General features: G+C 55.1%; 1 protein-coding gene across 2 annotated transcripts in view; it reads left to right on the top strand.

Moving 5' to 3' along the window:
• Nucleotides 1-7,732: 7,732 nt before the first annotated feature.
• The window catches only part of LOC122208682 (poliovirus receptor homolog), a 16,163-nt gene continuing 6,312 nt past the window's right edge, over nt 7,733-17,583 (top strand). For both annotated transcript variants that reach the window (XM_042920000.1, XM_042919999.1), the window contains exons 1-4: nt 7,733-7,943; nt 11,021-11,380; nt 13,295-13,597; nt 14,629-14,746. In XM_042920000.1, the coding sequence (XP_042775934.1) occupies nt 7,880-7,943; nt 11,021-11,380; nt 13,295-13,597; nt 14,629-14,746 (845 nt within the window). In that variant the 5' untranslated portion in view covers nt 7,733-7,879. The remainder of the gene's footprint in view (nt 7,944-11,020; nt 11,381-13,294; nt 13,598-14,628; nt 14,747-17,583) is intronic.

Here is a 17,583-nt window from a genome sequence, read left to right as displayed (position 1 = left end):
AGGTAGGCACCCCAAAACGTCTACACACGGAGCTGATTTTTTGCTCCTTTTCATAAAAGAAAAACATCTGAAATGCAGCGAAGTGGGGGCGGTGGCCACAGCCCCCCGGGAATCCGTGGCTGAATTATAAACAAGATCGACCCTTTGATTTTGAGCTGTTGGAGGACGCTGATGTGCGGATGCATCTAACACCCGAGGAGCATTAGTGCGTCTGTGACCGGCACAAAGCCACCTACCGCATCGTGATGCTTAGCAAGAAGAGGAACGGACGTGAGTTCGAATACTGTCTGTGGAGGGTTGTCTGTGTAGCCGTCACTACACTCTGTGCCGTAGGTGACTCATGAGCCATGTCATCCTCGCCGTGTCCACAGGAAAGGAGAGCCCACCTCCGTTTTCCTGAAAGAGCAGGGGAGGCTCGGAGAGACGGCGAGTGACTTGCCCAGGGCCACAAGGGCAGCACAGGGTAGAGGTGTTGCCCACGCCAGGCTGGCTGCCTGGCTCTGAGACCCCTGTTTCCAAGCACCCCCCTTTCCTGTCGCTCCCTCCTCGGGGCCAGAGCCCCCTCCCCCTTCTTTCATAAGCCCCATCCCCTCCTGTGTCAGGCAGTCATCACTGTGCTTGCCTACAGAGGATAAGAGTGAGGCTCAGAGAGGGCGAGTGACTTGCCCCAGGTTCCACAGCCATGCCTGATGCCGACTCAAGTCTACTCCATTCCCAAACCCATGCCCCTATTTGTTAAAAATAAATAAATCCCGGGTGCCTGGGTGGCTCAGTCGGTTAAGTGTCCAACTTGGGCTCGGGTCACGATCTCACGGTGGGTGAGTTCGAGCCCCACGTCGGGCTCTGGGCTGATGGCTCAGAGCCTGGAGCCTGTTTCAGATTCCGTGTCTCCCTCTCTCTGACCCTCCCCCGTTCATGCTCTGTCTCTCTCTGTCTCAAAAATAAATAAACGTTAAAAAAAATTTTTTTTAAATAAAAAATAAATCCCCCAACACCCCTATGTGTAGATCACTGCCTCTGGGGTCCCCACCCTGGTCTGTGCAAGGGCTCAGATTTGCTGAGAAACCTAGAAACCCCTGATATCTAAACAGCTCCTTTCCTGCCTGAATCATCCTGCTCTGTCCCTTCTCTCCTCCCTGTTCCCTCCTATCAAAGGAGAAATGAGTTATTTTTCCGGCCTGGGTGGTGACGGGGAGGAAGCTGGTTCCTGCGGCTCCCAATTTGGCGAGGTCTCAGCGGTGACACCACAGCCACCGCCTTCGCCGGCCGGGGGCCAGCTGTCCTCTCGCCAAGGCTGTGGCAAGGCTGCTCCCTCGCCCTTCGGGACAGCTGAGAATTACCGTCATGGCCCTCCCCACCGACAAAAATAAACGGGGCACATGTCCTCAAAGAGACCTCCTGACCACCCCTGTTACAAATTCAGTCCCCTGGTTGAACGCGGTCCTGGCACTGTTCTGCTTCATACCATGTAACCGCATCGTGTCATTAAATAGTGACCGGTGTGAATATTTACTATTTATCTCATCCACGATGGCGAGGTCTGTGGCCGTTACAAGTGTGTGCTCGGTGAGCCTGGCCACGGCACGCTCACCATGGAAACTGGAAAACAGCACAAACCAGAGATCTCCGGGTGACCGACACGCCACTGAAAAGTGGGTGCCTGGAGACTGCGGGAAGCCATTCCAACTGGCCCTGTCTGAAACATGTTTGGATTCTCTGTGCACCAAGGAAAAAACACACCTTCGTCTTACTCACGCCACTGTTGTTTTAGCTCTGTTTTTCCTGGCAGCCGGTCTAATACCAATGGATACATCTAACCCTAAGCTTTAAACCATAAGGTCAAAGATTTAGACATTTGGCGAAACAAAGCTTGCACGACGAGGAGGGAGCCTGTGACCACACGGAGGGGTGGACGAGTTGGGCCACCGTGAAAAGTACGAGCCAAGAACAAGCAAAATCCTCTCCCCACATCCCCCCCTCCCTGTCCCTGGGTGGGGGCACAAGTGGAGAGTGTTGTCAAAAGAAGGAAATGCTAGATAAGAAAACTGAGCATCCTGGGGCGCCCGGGTGGCTCAGTCAGTTGACCGTCCAACTTCAGCTCAGGTCATGATCTCAAGGCTCGTGGGTTCGAGCCCCGCGTCGGGCTCTGTGCTGACAGCTCGGAGCCTGGAGCCTGCTTCGGATCCTGGGTCTCCCTCTCTCTCTGTCCCTCCCCGACTTGCGCTCTCGCTCTCTCTCTCAAAAAAATGAATGTTAAAAAAAATTTCTTTTTAAAAAGAAAGAGAGCTGAGAATCCTGAACCCGTTCTGCTTTATTCTGTGACTGTGTGGGCATCACACATTTTGTATCCAGGTGGAAGACAAAAACAAAAACGAAAACGAAACAAAACTCGACAACGAAGAAACCCTGGGATTTTCCTCCTCCATCCAGGCATCCCAGACATCCGGGCAGCCGTCTCTGCTGCCCCGTGCTCGAGGACCAGAGGCAGGAGCACAAGAAGCAAGAAGCGGTCGAGGGGAGATGGGATTTCCAGCTGTAACCTCTGGCCCCAGTTCCTCTCCACAACTCGTGTTTTTCACCTCCCTTCCGCCAGCATCCACTTCTCCTCGACCCCCACGTTTGCCAGACCAGCAGCAGCTACTGTAAGTGGTGAGCCGAGAGTTCTGAGGACCCACCCAAGCTCTCCAGGGTGAAGGACCTGTAGGGAGTATTGATGTCTCTGGGAGCCCGGAATAGAGGGGTGACCACAGTCCCATATTGGCTTCCCATGCTTATCAGAAGTGAGTCAGACTCTCCTCCCTGAAGGGGACTGGAAGAACTTACTTCTGGTTCCACACCGGCCCCGGATACACTGCCATCCGCAATGACAGAGGCACACGAGGTTCCCAGGCGACTTGAACAACACCTGGTTCCTTCGTTCGCCCGACGAATATTCACTGGGCACCTCCTGCGTGGCGGGCTCTGTGCTAGAGGCAGGAACAGGACAGACGTGGCCTCTGCCCTCACAGAGTTCACGGACTCCATCTCCAAAATCCAAACCTCCGGCCCACTCCTTGTGTGCGTCTTCAGCCCTCCCCGCCTCCCACAACCCCCCCCCCCCCCCGCAGCTCTTTCCTCAGACTCTCTTCAAGCTCTCAAGCTCGCTCGCTCGCTCGCTCTCTGTCTCTCTCACACAGAGACACACACAGAACTTAATGAGTAATTTTCCTCTAAATTCCAGTATCGACAGAAAACAGAAGTGTATGTGCTGCCGTCGGAAAGGGGCCTAACAGACGATAATCGGAGATCAACTCATTGCCAAAGCCATTCATTCATGCACTCCTGTATTCATTCGTTCAACATGCCTCCCTCTGGCCCCCCGTCTGTGTAGAGCTCTCTGCTGGGCGATACTGGGGACCCAGGGCTGAGCACGGCAGCCACAGCCCTGCCCTCCCGGGGCTCGCCGTCCAGTGGGGGAAACAGAACCCTCCCCAAGTAGTGACAACCCAGAGTGGGCTGGGCCGGGACGGGGAAGCCTAGGGAGGGCTCAGGGACACCAGAGGGGGGACTGCCCGGCATGGGGAACCAAGAAGGCTCTCAGGAGGAGGGGGGAGCTGGGCTGGCTCGACCGGTGAACTGAAGTGTGAGTGACCACCGCCAGGGTCACAAGGAAGAGGTGTCCCAGCGCGAACGTGAGCAAACACGGTTTGATTCGAAGGACTGCAAGGGTTTCTGCTGGCTGATGTGTAAAGCAGGAGAGGAAGTGACCTCAAGCAGTTGTCAGAGGCCGGGTCATGTACAGTCTGGACTTTGTCCTTCACAACACAGACCTGCCTGCCACAGGGTAGGGCTCTGATGAGTCACCAGTGGTAGAAGGAGGCAGGCCAGAGAGGGTAGGTTTCATTTCCTTCTTTGGGCCGTGAGAGGGCTGCAGGATATGGAAGGGGGGGAGACAGGGAACAACCGTGGAGAGGCACCACTACACCCCTACACCTCAGTGGATGTGGGGGCGAGGCCTGGCGGGAGAAGATAAAGAGGAAATGCCCGCTCCGGTAGCCAGCCCGTTCTTGGGGAAGGATGGGCCTTGGGGAAGGATGGGCCTGGGGGTTTCTTTCCAGCGTTTTCCTGCCTAGCCTCAGAGTACAGAAGACGAAAATCCTGCCCCGGGACAGCAATAATAGCTTCTGCCATTTGCGAGGCCGCTAAATAAATTGCTTTTTTTAACCGTCTAACTTATTTTCACATAACTTATTTAACCATCACCGCAGGGGTTTCTTTGATCCCCTGTCTTAGGGATGAGAAAAAGGAGGCAAGAGAACTGATCCAGGTGTACCATCACCAGCTATTCGTTGGTGAAACCAGAATCTGAACCAAGAGTCACGTTCCGGAGCCCCTCCTCCCTCCTCCCCTGCCTTCCCTCTCCTCGCTTTCTCTCTCCCTCACCCCTCCTCCCTCCCCTCCTCCTTCTCTCCCCTCCCCACCCATTCTGCCCCCCTCCCTCCCACCCAGCCTCCGGTTCCTACATCAGACCCTTCAGGACAAAGCTTCACATCAGAAAGTTTAGAAGCTCCAGTTCACCGCCAGGGGGGTCCCTGGATAGCAAGCATTTCACTGCCAGGCTCTCCTTCACTGGCAAGATTTTCACTGGTAATGATTTGGGCTGCGTCTCCCAAAACCACAAATGCGCATGCCCTTTGACCCAACAAACTCGCTTCTAGGAAAGCAAGGAACTGACTCCACCACGCAGGCGGGAAATGGCGTGGACTGGGTTGCCCAGGACAGCACCCTCGGCTTGGGCAAAGCACTAGAAACACCCACAAGGCCCGGGCGCTGAGGACAGGTTCAAAACTGATGGTGTCTTCACACAAGGGCAGGACCCAAGGAGAGGGGTTCCAAGGAGACCCCAGACCACCTTCAGGGCTCAGAGGTGGGGAGGGGTCATGGGAGGGGCTGTCTCTTGTCTCAACGCACCCATTCCAAGTGGCAACAATCTCCCCCCATCACATCCTCACCTGGGTTCATCCAGACCTGAAATTTTTTTATTTTATTTTTTAAATAAAATTAAATTTTATTTAATTCGGCGATTTTGACAGCATGGCGCCTTGGGCCTTCCCAACTATTTATTGACCCTTTTTTTTTTTTTTTTTTTTTTTTGGCAGGGGGAGGGACAGGAAAACCAGCCCCCGAAGGCCCTCCCCCTCCCACTGACCCCATCCCTGAGACCCTTCCCCTTCTTGACCTCGTCTCTGACTCCATCCCTAACCTTCACCTCATCCCGAACTCTCAGCTCTGCCTTGACCCCACTTTTAAGCTTCAGTGACTGAGTATCATTCTCTTTACATGACATGGTTTAGGATCAGGGCTCTTACGGCTTATTTTGAGACAGAGGCTCCATGCCTGTCAAAGAGAAGTCAGGTGTCCTGCGGCGGGGAAGAAGGAAGGTATGGGATGAAGCGGGCCCCAATTCTGAACCTCCCATCCGCGGAGGAGGGGGCAGCCTCTGACCAGCCAGACCTCTGAGAGGGGCGGCTGCTGGAGCCACAGTGGCCGGGGGAGCCCTGGAGGAGGGGGAACCCCAGAGGGTGACAGCATGGTCCGGAGGAGGAATGTAGCAGCAACCACAGGTTCCAGGTTCAGAGATAACTCAGCACCCCCGAAACAAGGGTGCCAGAAAATTCAGAGATTTCCCAGAGACTAGCCTCCATGTTCCCATTCAGAAATTCACCTACAAGCCAGGGTGAGAGACACCAGAGCCAGAGGCACCCGCCCACATCCACGCGCCATGGGTGGGCACCGGGTCCAAGCCAAAGAGGTCAGTGGGAGACAAAACCCTCCAAACTGGCCAAAGCCCAAAAGGGGAATTGTCTAGAAAGATAGAAGGGTGTCACAAAACAAGGGTCAGAGCTGCTAGGGGCCTGGGGGGACCAGAGCCAGGATGGGCACAGCTGGGGACCAGGCGGTCTCCCAAGCTCTGTGCCTGAGTATATGGCTCTCTGGGTCTCTCTGTCAACTCTCAACTCTCTCTCATCTTGCCCTGTCTGTGCTTGTGTTGGCCTCTCATCTCCCTTCATATCTCATCTTCTGTCTCTTGGTATCTGTTTCTCCCTTTGTCTCTCCCTACCTCCCAGTCCCTGAGTGTCTCTATTTCTCTCACCTCTGCCTCTGTCTCTCTTGGTGTCTCTCTCTCTCTCTTTCTCATCCTTTCCCCTGTTGTATGTTGCTCCATAACCATCATCACCAGCGGACGTGATGGTGTCCTATGTGTTAATCTGTTAACATCTGTTTCCCTCCAGCAGAAGGTGGGCTTCACGAAGGCAGAGATATTTGTCTGTATTATTTCCTCCTGCATCTCCTATGCCAGGAATATTGCCTGATTCAGTAAATACATGTGGGCGGGGAGGCATCTGGGTGGCTCAGTCAATTAAGCATCCGACTCTTGATTTCAGCTCAGGTCACAATCTCATAGTCCATGAGATCGAGCCCGGATCTGGCTCTCGGTGCGGCTGGTACACAGCCTGCTTGGAATTCTCTCCCTCCCTCTCTCTACCCCTCCCCTGCTCACGCATACACACAGACATGCACTCTCTCTCTCTCTCTCTCTCTAAATAAATAAATAAACTTTTAAAAATTATAAAATGAATCTAGGTTGAATGAAGAATGGGTGAATCATCATTCTCACCAACATTATTATTTCATGACAAGCATAAAACAAAGATAATAGTTGTTATAGCTGCTGTTTATTGAGTACAAACTATAATACCAGGAATCGGGCTAAATAAATAGTTGCTTGTTTAAACCTTACCAACCCTCCTGTGAGGGGAGTACTGTTATGTCCATTTTTCAGATGAGGAAACTGAGGCCCCAGGAGGAGAAGCAGCTGGCCCAATATGAGCCCAGGCCTTGTCTGGCTCCAAAGTCCAGAGGGTTTGGGAAGGGACGGGGACGAGGGGGGGGGGGTGGTTTAAGACTTTGGCATCTGTGCCCATTTCAGGTTGGAATCTCAGCTCTGGCACACAGCAACCTCAACCTTTAAAAAATGAAATAAATCAGGGGCGCCTGGGTGGCTCAGTTAAATGTCCAACCCCAGCTCAGGTTGTGATCTTGTGGTTTGTGGGTTTGAGCCCTGCATCAGGCTCTGTGCTGACAGCTCAGAGCCTGGAGCCTGTTTCATATTCTGTGTCTCCCTCTCTCTCTCTCTCTCTCTCTCTCTGTCCCTCCCACACTGGTGCTCCGTCTCTCCCTTTCTCTCAAAAATAAATAAACATTAAAAATTTTAAAAATAAATAAACATTAAAAAAAAATTTTTTTTAATGAAATAAGTCAGTCAGAGAAAGACAAACATCAACTTCACTTAAGTGGAATTTAAGAATCAGAACACAGGGAGGAGAGACGTACCAAAAAAAGACTGTTACAAACCGAGAAGGAGCTGGCAGCTGCCAGAGGGGAGGTGGGGGGGGGGGGGTGGAGATGGAGGGAGTAGGTACAGGGGATTAAAAAGTACACTTGTTATGATGAGCGCGGAGAAGTGTAGAGAATTGTTGAATCACTATACTGGACTCCCGAAATTAACACCACGCCGTGTGTTAATTACACTGGAATGAAAGAGAACAAAGCAACCGCTGAATCTCTGCCCGCAGCCCGGGGAGATGCCACTCCTCTCACCCATACCCAGTCCTCCGGTAGTCCCCGCGCGCAGGCGCAGAGGAGCACCACCCGCAGGGCAGCCCCGCCCCTCCCAGCCCGGGCTGCACACCCGTGCGGAACTTCCACTCCACACCCAGGCTCCGCGCGAGCGCCGGTGCAGTCCCGGGGATTCCTGGGTAGCGGTTCCAAGCCCGGGCGGTGGCCCAGCAAACCCGGGAGGAGGCTCGGCCCCAGCGGCGACCCGGAGGAACCCAGAATGGTGTGGCCGCCGCCGCTGCTGCTGTCGCTGCTGTGCCTGCTCTGGGCGCCCACGAGAGCAGGTGAGTAACCGCGTTCGACCTGGCGGCCACTGCTTATTCCCCCACCCTCCCCCATCCCCCTCTGCACCAGCGGGGTGCTCGGCCTCCCGGGTTCCCCGCCGCCCCGGGTCTGGAGGAATTTGGGTCCCGGGAAGGGCTCAGGCCAGACTTCGATACACCGATACACCACCGTAGGGCCATCAGTCAATGGGAGAATCTCAGCGGAGGATGACTCCTCCATGCCCAGCCATTCACCGTGGCCGGATGTGCTTCCCTGACTCCTGCGGCCTGCCGATCGGGGACAGAGAATCTTGATGGGGAACAGGAAGGCGGTGGCACAAAACTCCCCCGAATCGCTTCTGACCCCTATTGTATGGCTCTAAGGGCATTAGTATTTTCATCCCCGCTGGACAGAGAAGGCAAGTTCATTCCAGAGAAGCCAAGTCACTTGCCTAGGCTAGCCAGCAAGTGGCAGAGCCGGGGGCTGGCCCCGGGGCTGGTCTACCCTGCGGCCGGCCCTTCCAGGCTCGTGTCCAGTATGAAAGCATGCGTGCATTCATTCCCCACACGTGTTTATGGAGCGCTTACTGTGTGTCAGGCAGTGTGCCAAGCCCTGGGGATACAGCCTTGAAGTCAGACGGCCCTGAGCTCAGGAGCGTTTCCTAAGCTCTCTGTTTCCATAAAACATGTTGAGGGTGGGGAGGGATTCTTATCTCGTATGAACAATATTAATACCGAATACAGACTTGGGAAGTGTGGGAACTGTTGAATCACGATACCGGGGAAGCCACAGTCCCTCATCTCGGCATTTCCCAAAAGGTGATTCCCAGAACACAGGGCACTTCTCCCGAGGCTTGAGGAGTTCGTGTAGAGCTACCAACCTAAACCGTTTAAGGAGATCCCCAATATGTGGTCCTACTGTGACCTCCAGTTACAGATGAGGAGACTGAGGCACAGAGAGAGGAAGTAACTTGCCCAAGGCACCAGCAAGAAGCCGCAGACCCATGGGGCACCTGAGTGGCTCAGTCAGTTAAGCGTCCAACTTCGGCTCAGGCCATGATCTCACGGCCCGTGAGTTCGAGCCCCGCCTCAGGCTCTGTGCTGACAGCTCAGAGCCTGGAGCCTGTTTCGGATTCTGTGTCTCCCTCTCTCTCTGACCCTCCCCCACTCATGCTCTCCATCTCTCTCCCTCACACACAAATAAACATTTAAAAAATTAAAAAAAAAAAAAAGTAACAGACCCAATGAGTGAACCAAAATTGGACACCCCCCCCCCCCCCTCCACCAGGGCAGCAGGAGAGACCAGCCCCGGGGCTAGGCAAGTGGCTTGACCCTCAGGAACGCACTTGCCCTCTCTGTCCAGTCCAGTGGGGATGAAAATACTAATCATGCACATCTCGTGGGGCATTAGGACGGGGTTGCAGGAGGCCACCTGTAAGGAAGCGGCTCAATGCCTGGCACAGAGTAGGCAGGTCCTGGCACAGAGTAGGCACCCGCGTGTGGTTAGTACATTCTACTCAGTGTGGAGGAGACCTGCTCTCTGGTGGAGGAAAGCACCAGAGCGGGAGACTCACTTGCTCATTGGACCCCACATTAGCGCCCTGTGTTCCAGCTGTGCCCTCCTCCACGCTCCCAGCGCCTCTGCGTGCTACCTCCCAGCTTCCTCTTCCTCACAACACAGTACTATTCACCTTGATAGAGTCATTGGCAGGTGCTAATCCCTTTACGTAGATTTCATCACCTCATCTGCCCGGCAACCCTACGCTGCTATAATCACGCCCATTTCACAGATGAGAAAACTGAGGCTCAGAGCAGTGAAACCACCCACGCGTAGGCCCACAGCTAATGAGTAGCAGTGCTGGGGTTCAAAGAACTTAACTCTTTCCCACCTTCTCCATTATCTGTATTAATAATAAGAATGCGTAGGATTTTATTTATTAAAATCGGTAAGAAACCAATTTGACAATAAATTTCATATAAAAAATAATAAAACAAAATCAATAAGAGTCAGTACCTATATTGAGGGCCTACTGTGTGCTGGGGCCCTAGGCCGAAAGATTTTTAGTTTTGTTTTTTTTTAAGTATTTACTTTTGAGAGAGCAGAGTGAGAGAGAGCTGGGGGGGGGGGGGGGGAGGGGGGCGGGGTTGAACGCAGAGAGACAGAGGGACAGAGGATCTGAAGCAGGGACCCCACACTGACAGCAGCAAGCTGGATGCAGGGCTTGAAGCCGTGAACGCACGAGATCATGACCTGAGCCAAAGTCTCACGCTCAACCGTCAACCCCAACCGACCGAGCCTCCCAGGCGCCCCTAGGCTGAAAGCCTTTAATACAGAGCCCTGTGGGTTAGAGGTCAGACCCCAGGGTTCAAAGCCCACTTCAGCCATTTACCCTCTCCGTGACCTGGAGCAAACGACTCTGCCTTGGTTTCCCCATCTATAAAGTGGGGCTGACAGCCGTGCTGGCCTCAAGGAGCTGTTTAGGGACTCAATGCTGAGAGATAGATGAAGCACTCGAACATACCCCACGTTACAAATTAGGGAAAAGAATCAGAGGGTTTAAGTAACCTGCCTGAAGCCTCACAGCACAGATTGGAAGGGATCCAAAATCCTTGGATTATAATCACCAGCCTTCTTGTGCCAGGATCTCCTACAAACCTTCTCCGGATCGGGGGTCCATGCCCAATAAAAGTAATAATAATACCGTATTTCATGGATTCTAAGACTCAAGAGTTTCTGCCCCTTTTCCCACCCCTCAGTGAGTCATGCTGTGACAGTGTCACAGCGGGACTGATGATACAGAGCTGACAGAAACCTTCTGGAACTAGTTATCGGTGATAGTTAATGCACGGCCTCGCGCCCTTTGAAATGGGTTCAATGGCAGGTTTAAGTTTTTAACTACAATTAAACACATCGATGATGCTGAGATCGGGGAAATACGGTAATAACAGCCCAGTGAAGTGGCCCGGACGGGTTGGAGACCCAGAGCGAGCGGCCTCCCGGATGCCCCCTCGCGTGGAGCGTCCAGACCACAGGCGCCGGGTCTGACCCCCGCCTCCCCCCCAACCCCCCTCCCCCGCCCCGCCTTTCCCCCCCGCAGGGACCGGGACGGTCGACGTGCAGGCGCCCGCGCAGGTGCGCGGCTTCCTGGGCGACACGGTAGAGCTGCTGTGCAAACTGCCGCCCCTGGAGCACAAAGTGCAGGTGACGCAGGCCACGTGGACGCGGCGGACGGCGGCGGGGGACGACCTCAACGTGGCGGTCTTCCACCCCACACAGGGCTCCAGCTTCCCCGAGCCCGGGCGGCTGGAGTTTGTGGCCGCCAGGCCGGGCGAGGAGCTGCGGGACGCGTCGCTGGCCCTGCGAGGGTTGCGCGCCGAGGACGAGGCCAATTACACCTGCCGGTTCGCCATGTTCCCCGACGGCAGCAAGAGCGCGCGCACCTGGCTCCGCGTGCTGGGTGAGGCGAGGAGCCGGGAGGGGATGATGGGGGGCTACCTGATCTCAAAGGAATACAAACGAGTGATTTTTTTTTAAGTTTATTTATTTTTTTTTTTTAATTTTTTTTTTCAACGTTTTTTATTTATTTTTGCAGAATCCGAAGCAGGTCCCAGGCTCTGAGCTGTCGAGCCTGATGCGGGGCTCAGACTCACCAACAGTGAGATCACGACCTGAGCGGAAGTCAGACGCTTAACTGACCGAGCCACCCAGGCGCCCACCAAAAAAGTGATCTTAATGCTGTGGTCATAGGCTTGGCATCAGAATATTTTCATTATCAAATTCTGAATTGAGCCCTCCGGTTCCTCCTGGATGGGGTGCGCCCCTGAGCCAAGTATTCCAAGAGGAAGGATGGTCTGTCCCCGCGCCCCAGACCGGCCGTGACTGCTTTAGAATGGACCGCAGACACCAAAGCCACTGTCGTGGGAAAACCTGAGAAAATGTCCTTTTTGGAAGCCTCCGGGAGGTGCTGGCCGTGAACCCGAGGAGGCCGTCCTGATAGGAGATGATCGCAGGGACCATGTGGGTAGGGCTCACAATACCGAGCAGCAGATCAAGAAAAAATTAATCCACCTCCTAACTTCAGTATCCTTCAGGCCGTGGACCCCATTCTGCAGCATGTACTATGATTCTTTATGTGAATCAGAAACAACCGGAAGCCCGGCCTTTTGTGCCTGCCATGGGTCCCTCTGGAACTCCATGCCAGCAGAGATAGAAACTAGTGTTAATTTAAAGTAATATTTCTGTTAATAATTTACTCGTTGCAGATACCTAGCAGACCGGGTAACAGTTGTTTTGGAAATTTTATGTATTTTACATAAAATTCTCAGTATTTTACAAAAAAAAAAAAAAAAAACCCAACCAGTGAGTCAAATTCAAGAGAAATCTCCAGTCCATAATAACATTACAGCAACGGGCAATAATGAGGAAGGAACCAAGTGAAACCCCAGGTTTGGGAATCACCAGAATGACGATAAAGAGATGGTCAAGGGGCGTCTGGGTGGCTCAGTCGGTTAAGAGTCCGGCTTCAGCTCAGGTCACGATCTCACGGTTCGTGGGTTCGAGCCCCGCGTCGGGCTCTGTGCTGACAGCTCAGAGCCTGGAGCCTGCTTCGGATTCTGTGTCTCCCTCTCTCTCTCTGACCCTCCCCCATTCATGCTCTGTCTCTCTCTGTCTCAAAAAAAATAAATAAACATTAAAAAAAATTTTTTTAAATAAATAAATAAATGTTTAAAAAATTATAAATAAATAAATAAAGGAGAGAGAGAGAGATGGTCAAGATGGGTTTGGAGTCAGAACTGTGTGAAAGTCTAGCTGTGTCCATTACAACTGTGTAACCTTGAGCCCATCACTTCCCATCTCGACCTCCAGGACGCTACCAGCCCTCCTCTCCTCCATGAAGCCCTCCTTCACTGCTACCCCAGACTGGGGCACTCCCTCTGGGATCCCCCATCCCAGCCTGGCCCACTCTGGGTTGCCACTACGTGGGGAATTCTGTCTTCCCCCTGGACTGTATACCCCATGAAGGCAGGGCTGGGGCTGTCCCAGTCATGCCTGGGTCCCTAACACTGCCCGTCATATTGCCAGGCAAGGTATTCACGTCCCAATTACAATATTGTTTATCAAGCAGTTATTATGTGCCCACTACCATTTTAAGAGCCTTCCCTGCATAATCTCATTGCCTGTGAGCCTATCATTATCTCCCGTTGACAGGCAAGGAAACTGAGGCACAGACGTGCCCAAAGCCACCCGGTGGCTCGGGGACAGAGTTGGGATTTGAACCTGGCCCTCAGCTAGCTTCCCCCGTCTGCTGCTGAGATGTCTGTTGAACGACCGCGGGCGAGGACTGACTGGTCCCTTTTGCTTCCCTCCACAGCCCGGCCGGAGAACGCGGCTGAGACGGAGGAGGTCCCGCCCGGCCCGCTCAGCCTGGAGCCTGTGCCCGTGGCCCGCTGCGTCTCCCGTGGGGGCCGCCCGCCCGCCCGGATCTCCTGGTCATACCCGGACGGGAAGGCCAATGACAGCCTGGTGCCAGGACACCTGCCTGGCACGTTCGACGTCATCAGCCTCTTAACCTTAACACCCTCCAGCCAGGCAGATGGCCAGAACGTCACCTGCAAAGTGGAGCATGAGAGCTTCAAGGAGGCCGTCCTGCTGTCTGTGACTCTCGCTGTGCCTTGTGAGTGTACCCAAATGTGAGCAGAGGCAGGGACCGCCACGCGAAGGCCTCTGTCTCTCCCGGCTCCCTTGAGCACAGTCTACACACGCCGCCTCCACCCGCTTCCCGAGCCGACTGTCTACACTGACCTTGCCTATTGCTACAGGGTCTCCCGCGTTGTCTACGCCAACCCCCTTGTCCGCTTTCTACACTGTTTCGCCATCATCTCTGCCGGACGTGCGGGCTGCGGACCCGACTGCCCCCATTGTCTACACCCGTCACTTGGCCGCCAGCTCTGGGAAGCTGTCACTGTTTCCCGGGTTGTCTAGCCTGGCTCCTGTGACATCTGTCTGCATTGACATTTTGACCTTACATTTTCTATGCTGCTTCTCCTGGGTACTCTCTCACACTGGCCCCCGATGGTGTCTACACTGGCTCATCTAAGGGGCTGTGTCCTCCCTTCACTGTCTATACTGAATACTCCCTCCAAGAAGCTGCCACACTGATTCCCTCGGGCACTGTCTACACGGGGCACCCTCAACATTGCCACTGGGTCCGAGGGAGGAGGGGATCGACACGGGCTCTGCCCCACACAAAAAAACACTGTCTCGCTGGCCATCCCCCTGGGGACTTTGAAACGTCTTCCTGGTCCATCACATTTAGGATGGAAAAACAGCAGCTGAAGCAGGGTCATCCAGGATGCTTTCCAGCAGGACTTGTCAGAGCCTTGAATATGCTCCTGTGTGTTATGAGTGTCTAAGAGGCCTTTTCTCACAGGACACCCGAGGCACACAAGGACCTGGCTTGTCCGGGAAAACGAGTAGAGAGCAGCAGGTCCCGAAAAGCCTTCTCAGCACCCCGCTGTCTCCCATGCTGCCGAGGACTTCTGGTCTTTTATTCTGAGGGAATCCATGCCCCAGACTCCTGACAGGCCTATCTTGAGCTGAGCCTGAAACCCACTGAGGCCTTTCCTCATTATGACACGATCCCACACGTCCCTAGGCTGCTCTGAAGAGTCCCTGTCTCTGAGCCCGTGTGTCTGTTTCCCTCAGACCCCCCTGAGGTCTCCATTTCCGGCTATGATGACAACTGGTACCTCGGCCGCAGCGAGGCCACCCTGAACTGTGATGTCCGCAGCAAACCAGAGCCCACAGGCTACGACTGGAGCACGTGAGTCCTGGGTGGGTCTGGACCCGTGGGTCTGAGGGAGGAGGGGGCTGAGGGCAGGACTCCTGGGTCTGAGGGAGGAGGGGCTGGGGGCCTAGACTCCTGGGTCTGAGGGAGGAGGGGCTGGGGGGACTGGGTCCCTGGGTCTGAAAGGGGAGGGGCTGGGGGCCTGAACCCCTGGGTCTGAGGGAGGAGGGGCTGGAGGCCTAGACTCCTGGGTGTGAGGGAGGAGGGGCTGGAGGCCTAGACTCCTGGGTGTGAGGGAGGAGGGGCTGGGGGTCTGGACTCCTGTGTCTGAGGGAGGAGGGGCTGGGGGCCTAAACTCCTGGGTCTGAGGGAGGAGGGGCTGGGGCTGGACTCCTGGGTCTGAGGGAGGAGGGGCTGGAGGCCTAAACTCCTGGGTCTGAGGGAGGAGGGGCTGGGGCTGGACTCCTGGGTCTGAGGGAGGAGGGGCTGGAGGCCTAAACTCCTGGGTCTGAGGGAGGAGGGGCTGGAGGCCTAAACTCCTGGGTCTGAGGGAGGAGGGGCTGGGGGCCTAGACTCCTGGGTCTGAGGGAGGAGGGGCTGGGGGTCTGGACTCCTGTGTCTGAGGGAGGAGGGGCTGGGGGCTGGATTCCTGGGTCTGAGGGAGGAGGGGCTGGGGGTCTGGACTCCTGGGTCTGAGGGAGGAGGGAGCTGGGGGCTGGACTCCTGGGTCTGAGGGAGGAGGGGGCTGGGGGCAGGACTCCTGGGTCTGAGGGAGGAGGGGCTGGAGGCCTAAACTCCTGGGTCTGAGGGAGGAGGGGCTGGGGGCCTAGACTCCTGGGTGTGAGGGAAGAGGGGCTGGGGGTCTGGACTCCTGTGTCTGAGGGAGGAGGGGCTGGGGGCCTAGACTCCTGGGTCTGAGGGAGGAGGGGCTGAGGGCTGGATTCCTGGGTCTGAGGGAGGAGGGGCTGGGGGTCTGGACTCCTGGGTCTGAGGGAGGAGGGGCTGGGGTCTGGATTCCTGGGTCTGAGGTGAGGAGGGGCTGGGGGCCTAGACTCCTGGGTCTGAGGGAGGAGGGAGCTGGGGGCTGGACTCCTGGGTCTGAGGGAGAAGGGGCTGGGGGCCTGGACTCCTGGGTCTGAGGGAGGAGGGGCTGGGGGCCTGGACTCCTGGGTCTGAGGGAGGAGGGGCTGAGGGCTGGATTCCTGGGTCTGAGGGAGGAGGGGCTGGGGGCTGGATTCCTGGGTCTGAGGGAGGAGGGACTGGGGGCCTGGACTCCTGGGTCTGAGGGAGGAGGGGCTGGGGTCTGGATTCCTGGGTCTGAGGTGAGGAGGGGCTGGGGGCCTGACTCCTGGGTCTGAGGGAGGAGGGGCTGGGGGCCTGACTCCTGGGTCTGAGGGAGGAGGGGCTGGGGGCCTGACTCCTGGGTCTGAGGGAGGAGGGGCTGGGGGCAGGACTCCTGGGTCTGAGGGAGGAGGGGGCTGGGGACAGGACTCCTGGGTCTGAGGGAAGAGGGGCTGGGGGCAGAACTCCTGAGTCTGAATGAGGAGGGAAGCGCAAGAAAGTAAAAAGAGAAAGTTGACTTTAGGCCCCAGTAAAATTTCTGTCTGGTGTGCACAGCGTATGAGGGGGTTTAGTTCAGGTTCACCATTATACCTGCTCTTTTCTGTTGTCTGCTGTGCACCGGTGGTCATGGACCCCGTGTGACATCTACACTCTGGGCCTAGGAAGCACTATTACCAGGGTTAAAGATAAGCTGGGGCCCGGGGCGCCTCAGTCGGTGAAGCCTCCGACTTCCACTCAGGTCACGATCTCACGGGTCGTGAGTTCGAGCCCCACATCGGGGTCGGTGCTGACAGCTCAGAGCCTGGAGCCTGCTTCGGACTCTGTGTCCCCCTCTCTCTCTGCCCCTCCCCTGCTCGCACTCTGTCTCCCTCTCAAAAATAATAAACATTTTTTTTAAATTAAAGAAAAAAGTCAAGTTGGGCCCCAATAGGTGCAGTCCTTTGCGGGGGGACCCACAGCCACAAGGGGACAGAAGTACCTCCAAACCGACCCTCTTAACCTCTGGGCTGTGCCACCTCCCCACCCCCACCCTGTCATGGGTCACCTCATATAATCTGCTCAAGTCAGTTTGATGGATGCAGATGCTGTCCCCATTACAGAGCAATCAGATTTCTTCAAGTTCATGCCAAGGTCAGGGTTAAGAGTGAGGAAAGAAAAAGGCAGAGGGACGGATAGCCTTTCATAGTCTGTATTGGGCTTTCGTGCTTGTTACAAAATAACTTAACGACCATTATGGAAACTTGAGACAATCCAGTTATGAGCAAGAAGAAAATAGCACCCGTAGTCAATTGGACACAGCCACCTCCAGAAATATCCACCGTTACCCTTTGTTATACGTCCTTCCCGCTTCTAATACTTCGAACCCATCCTCCTACACTTCTAAACAAAAACTGTGCTATAGGTCCAGTTTTGAAACTTTCCCCTTATTGCATGAACGCCTTTCTGGGTCCCAGCACATAGATCCACATCCCCTTTCCCCCCAGCGTTTCCTTAGGGGAAGTTATAGACGTACACAAAAGACGTTAAGAATTTTCCAGCGAACGCTCAAAAACCCACCACGTGGATTCTCCCGCTGACATTCTGCTGCACCTGCTCTGTCACGTTTCTGTCCATCGGTCCACCCCTCCCTCCACCCACCAATCGTTTACCTTTCCTGCATTTCAAAGCATCCACGGTCCCCTTTGCAGTGCTGCTGGGGTTCCGTCCTAGATGCATGCCATCACTGATTTAACCAGTCCTGAACGTGGGCTCACTTCCCGTTTGCACCACGCAGATGCAGCGGTGGGACCGTCCCCGCCTGTCCGTGTCTG

Source organism: Panthera leo, chromosome E2 (assembly GCF_018350215.1).
Source record: "Panthera leo isolate Ple1 chromosome E2, P.leo_Ple1_pat1.1, whole genome shotgun sequence".
Classification (NCBI taxonomy): Eukaryota; Metazoa; Chordata; class Mammalia; order Carnivora; family Felidae; genus Panthera; species Panthera leo.
The sequence above is the reverse complement of the archived record's forward strand: the minus strand, read 5'-3'. Positions and strand labels throughout refer to the sequence as shown.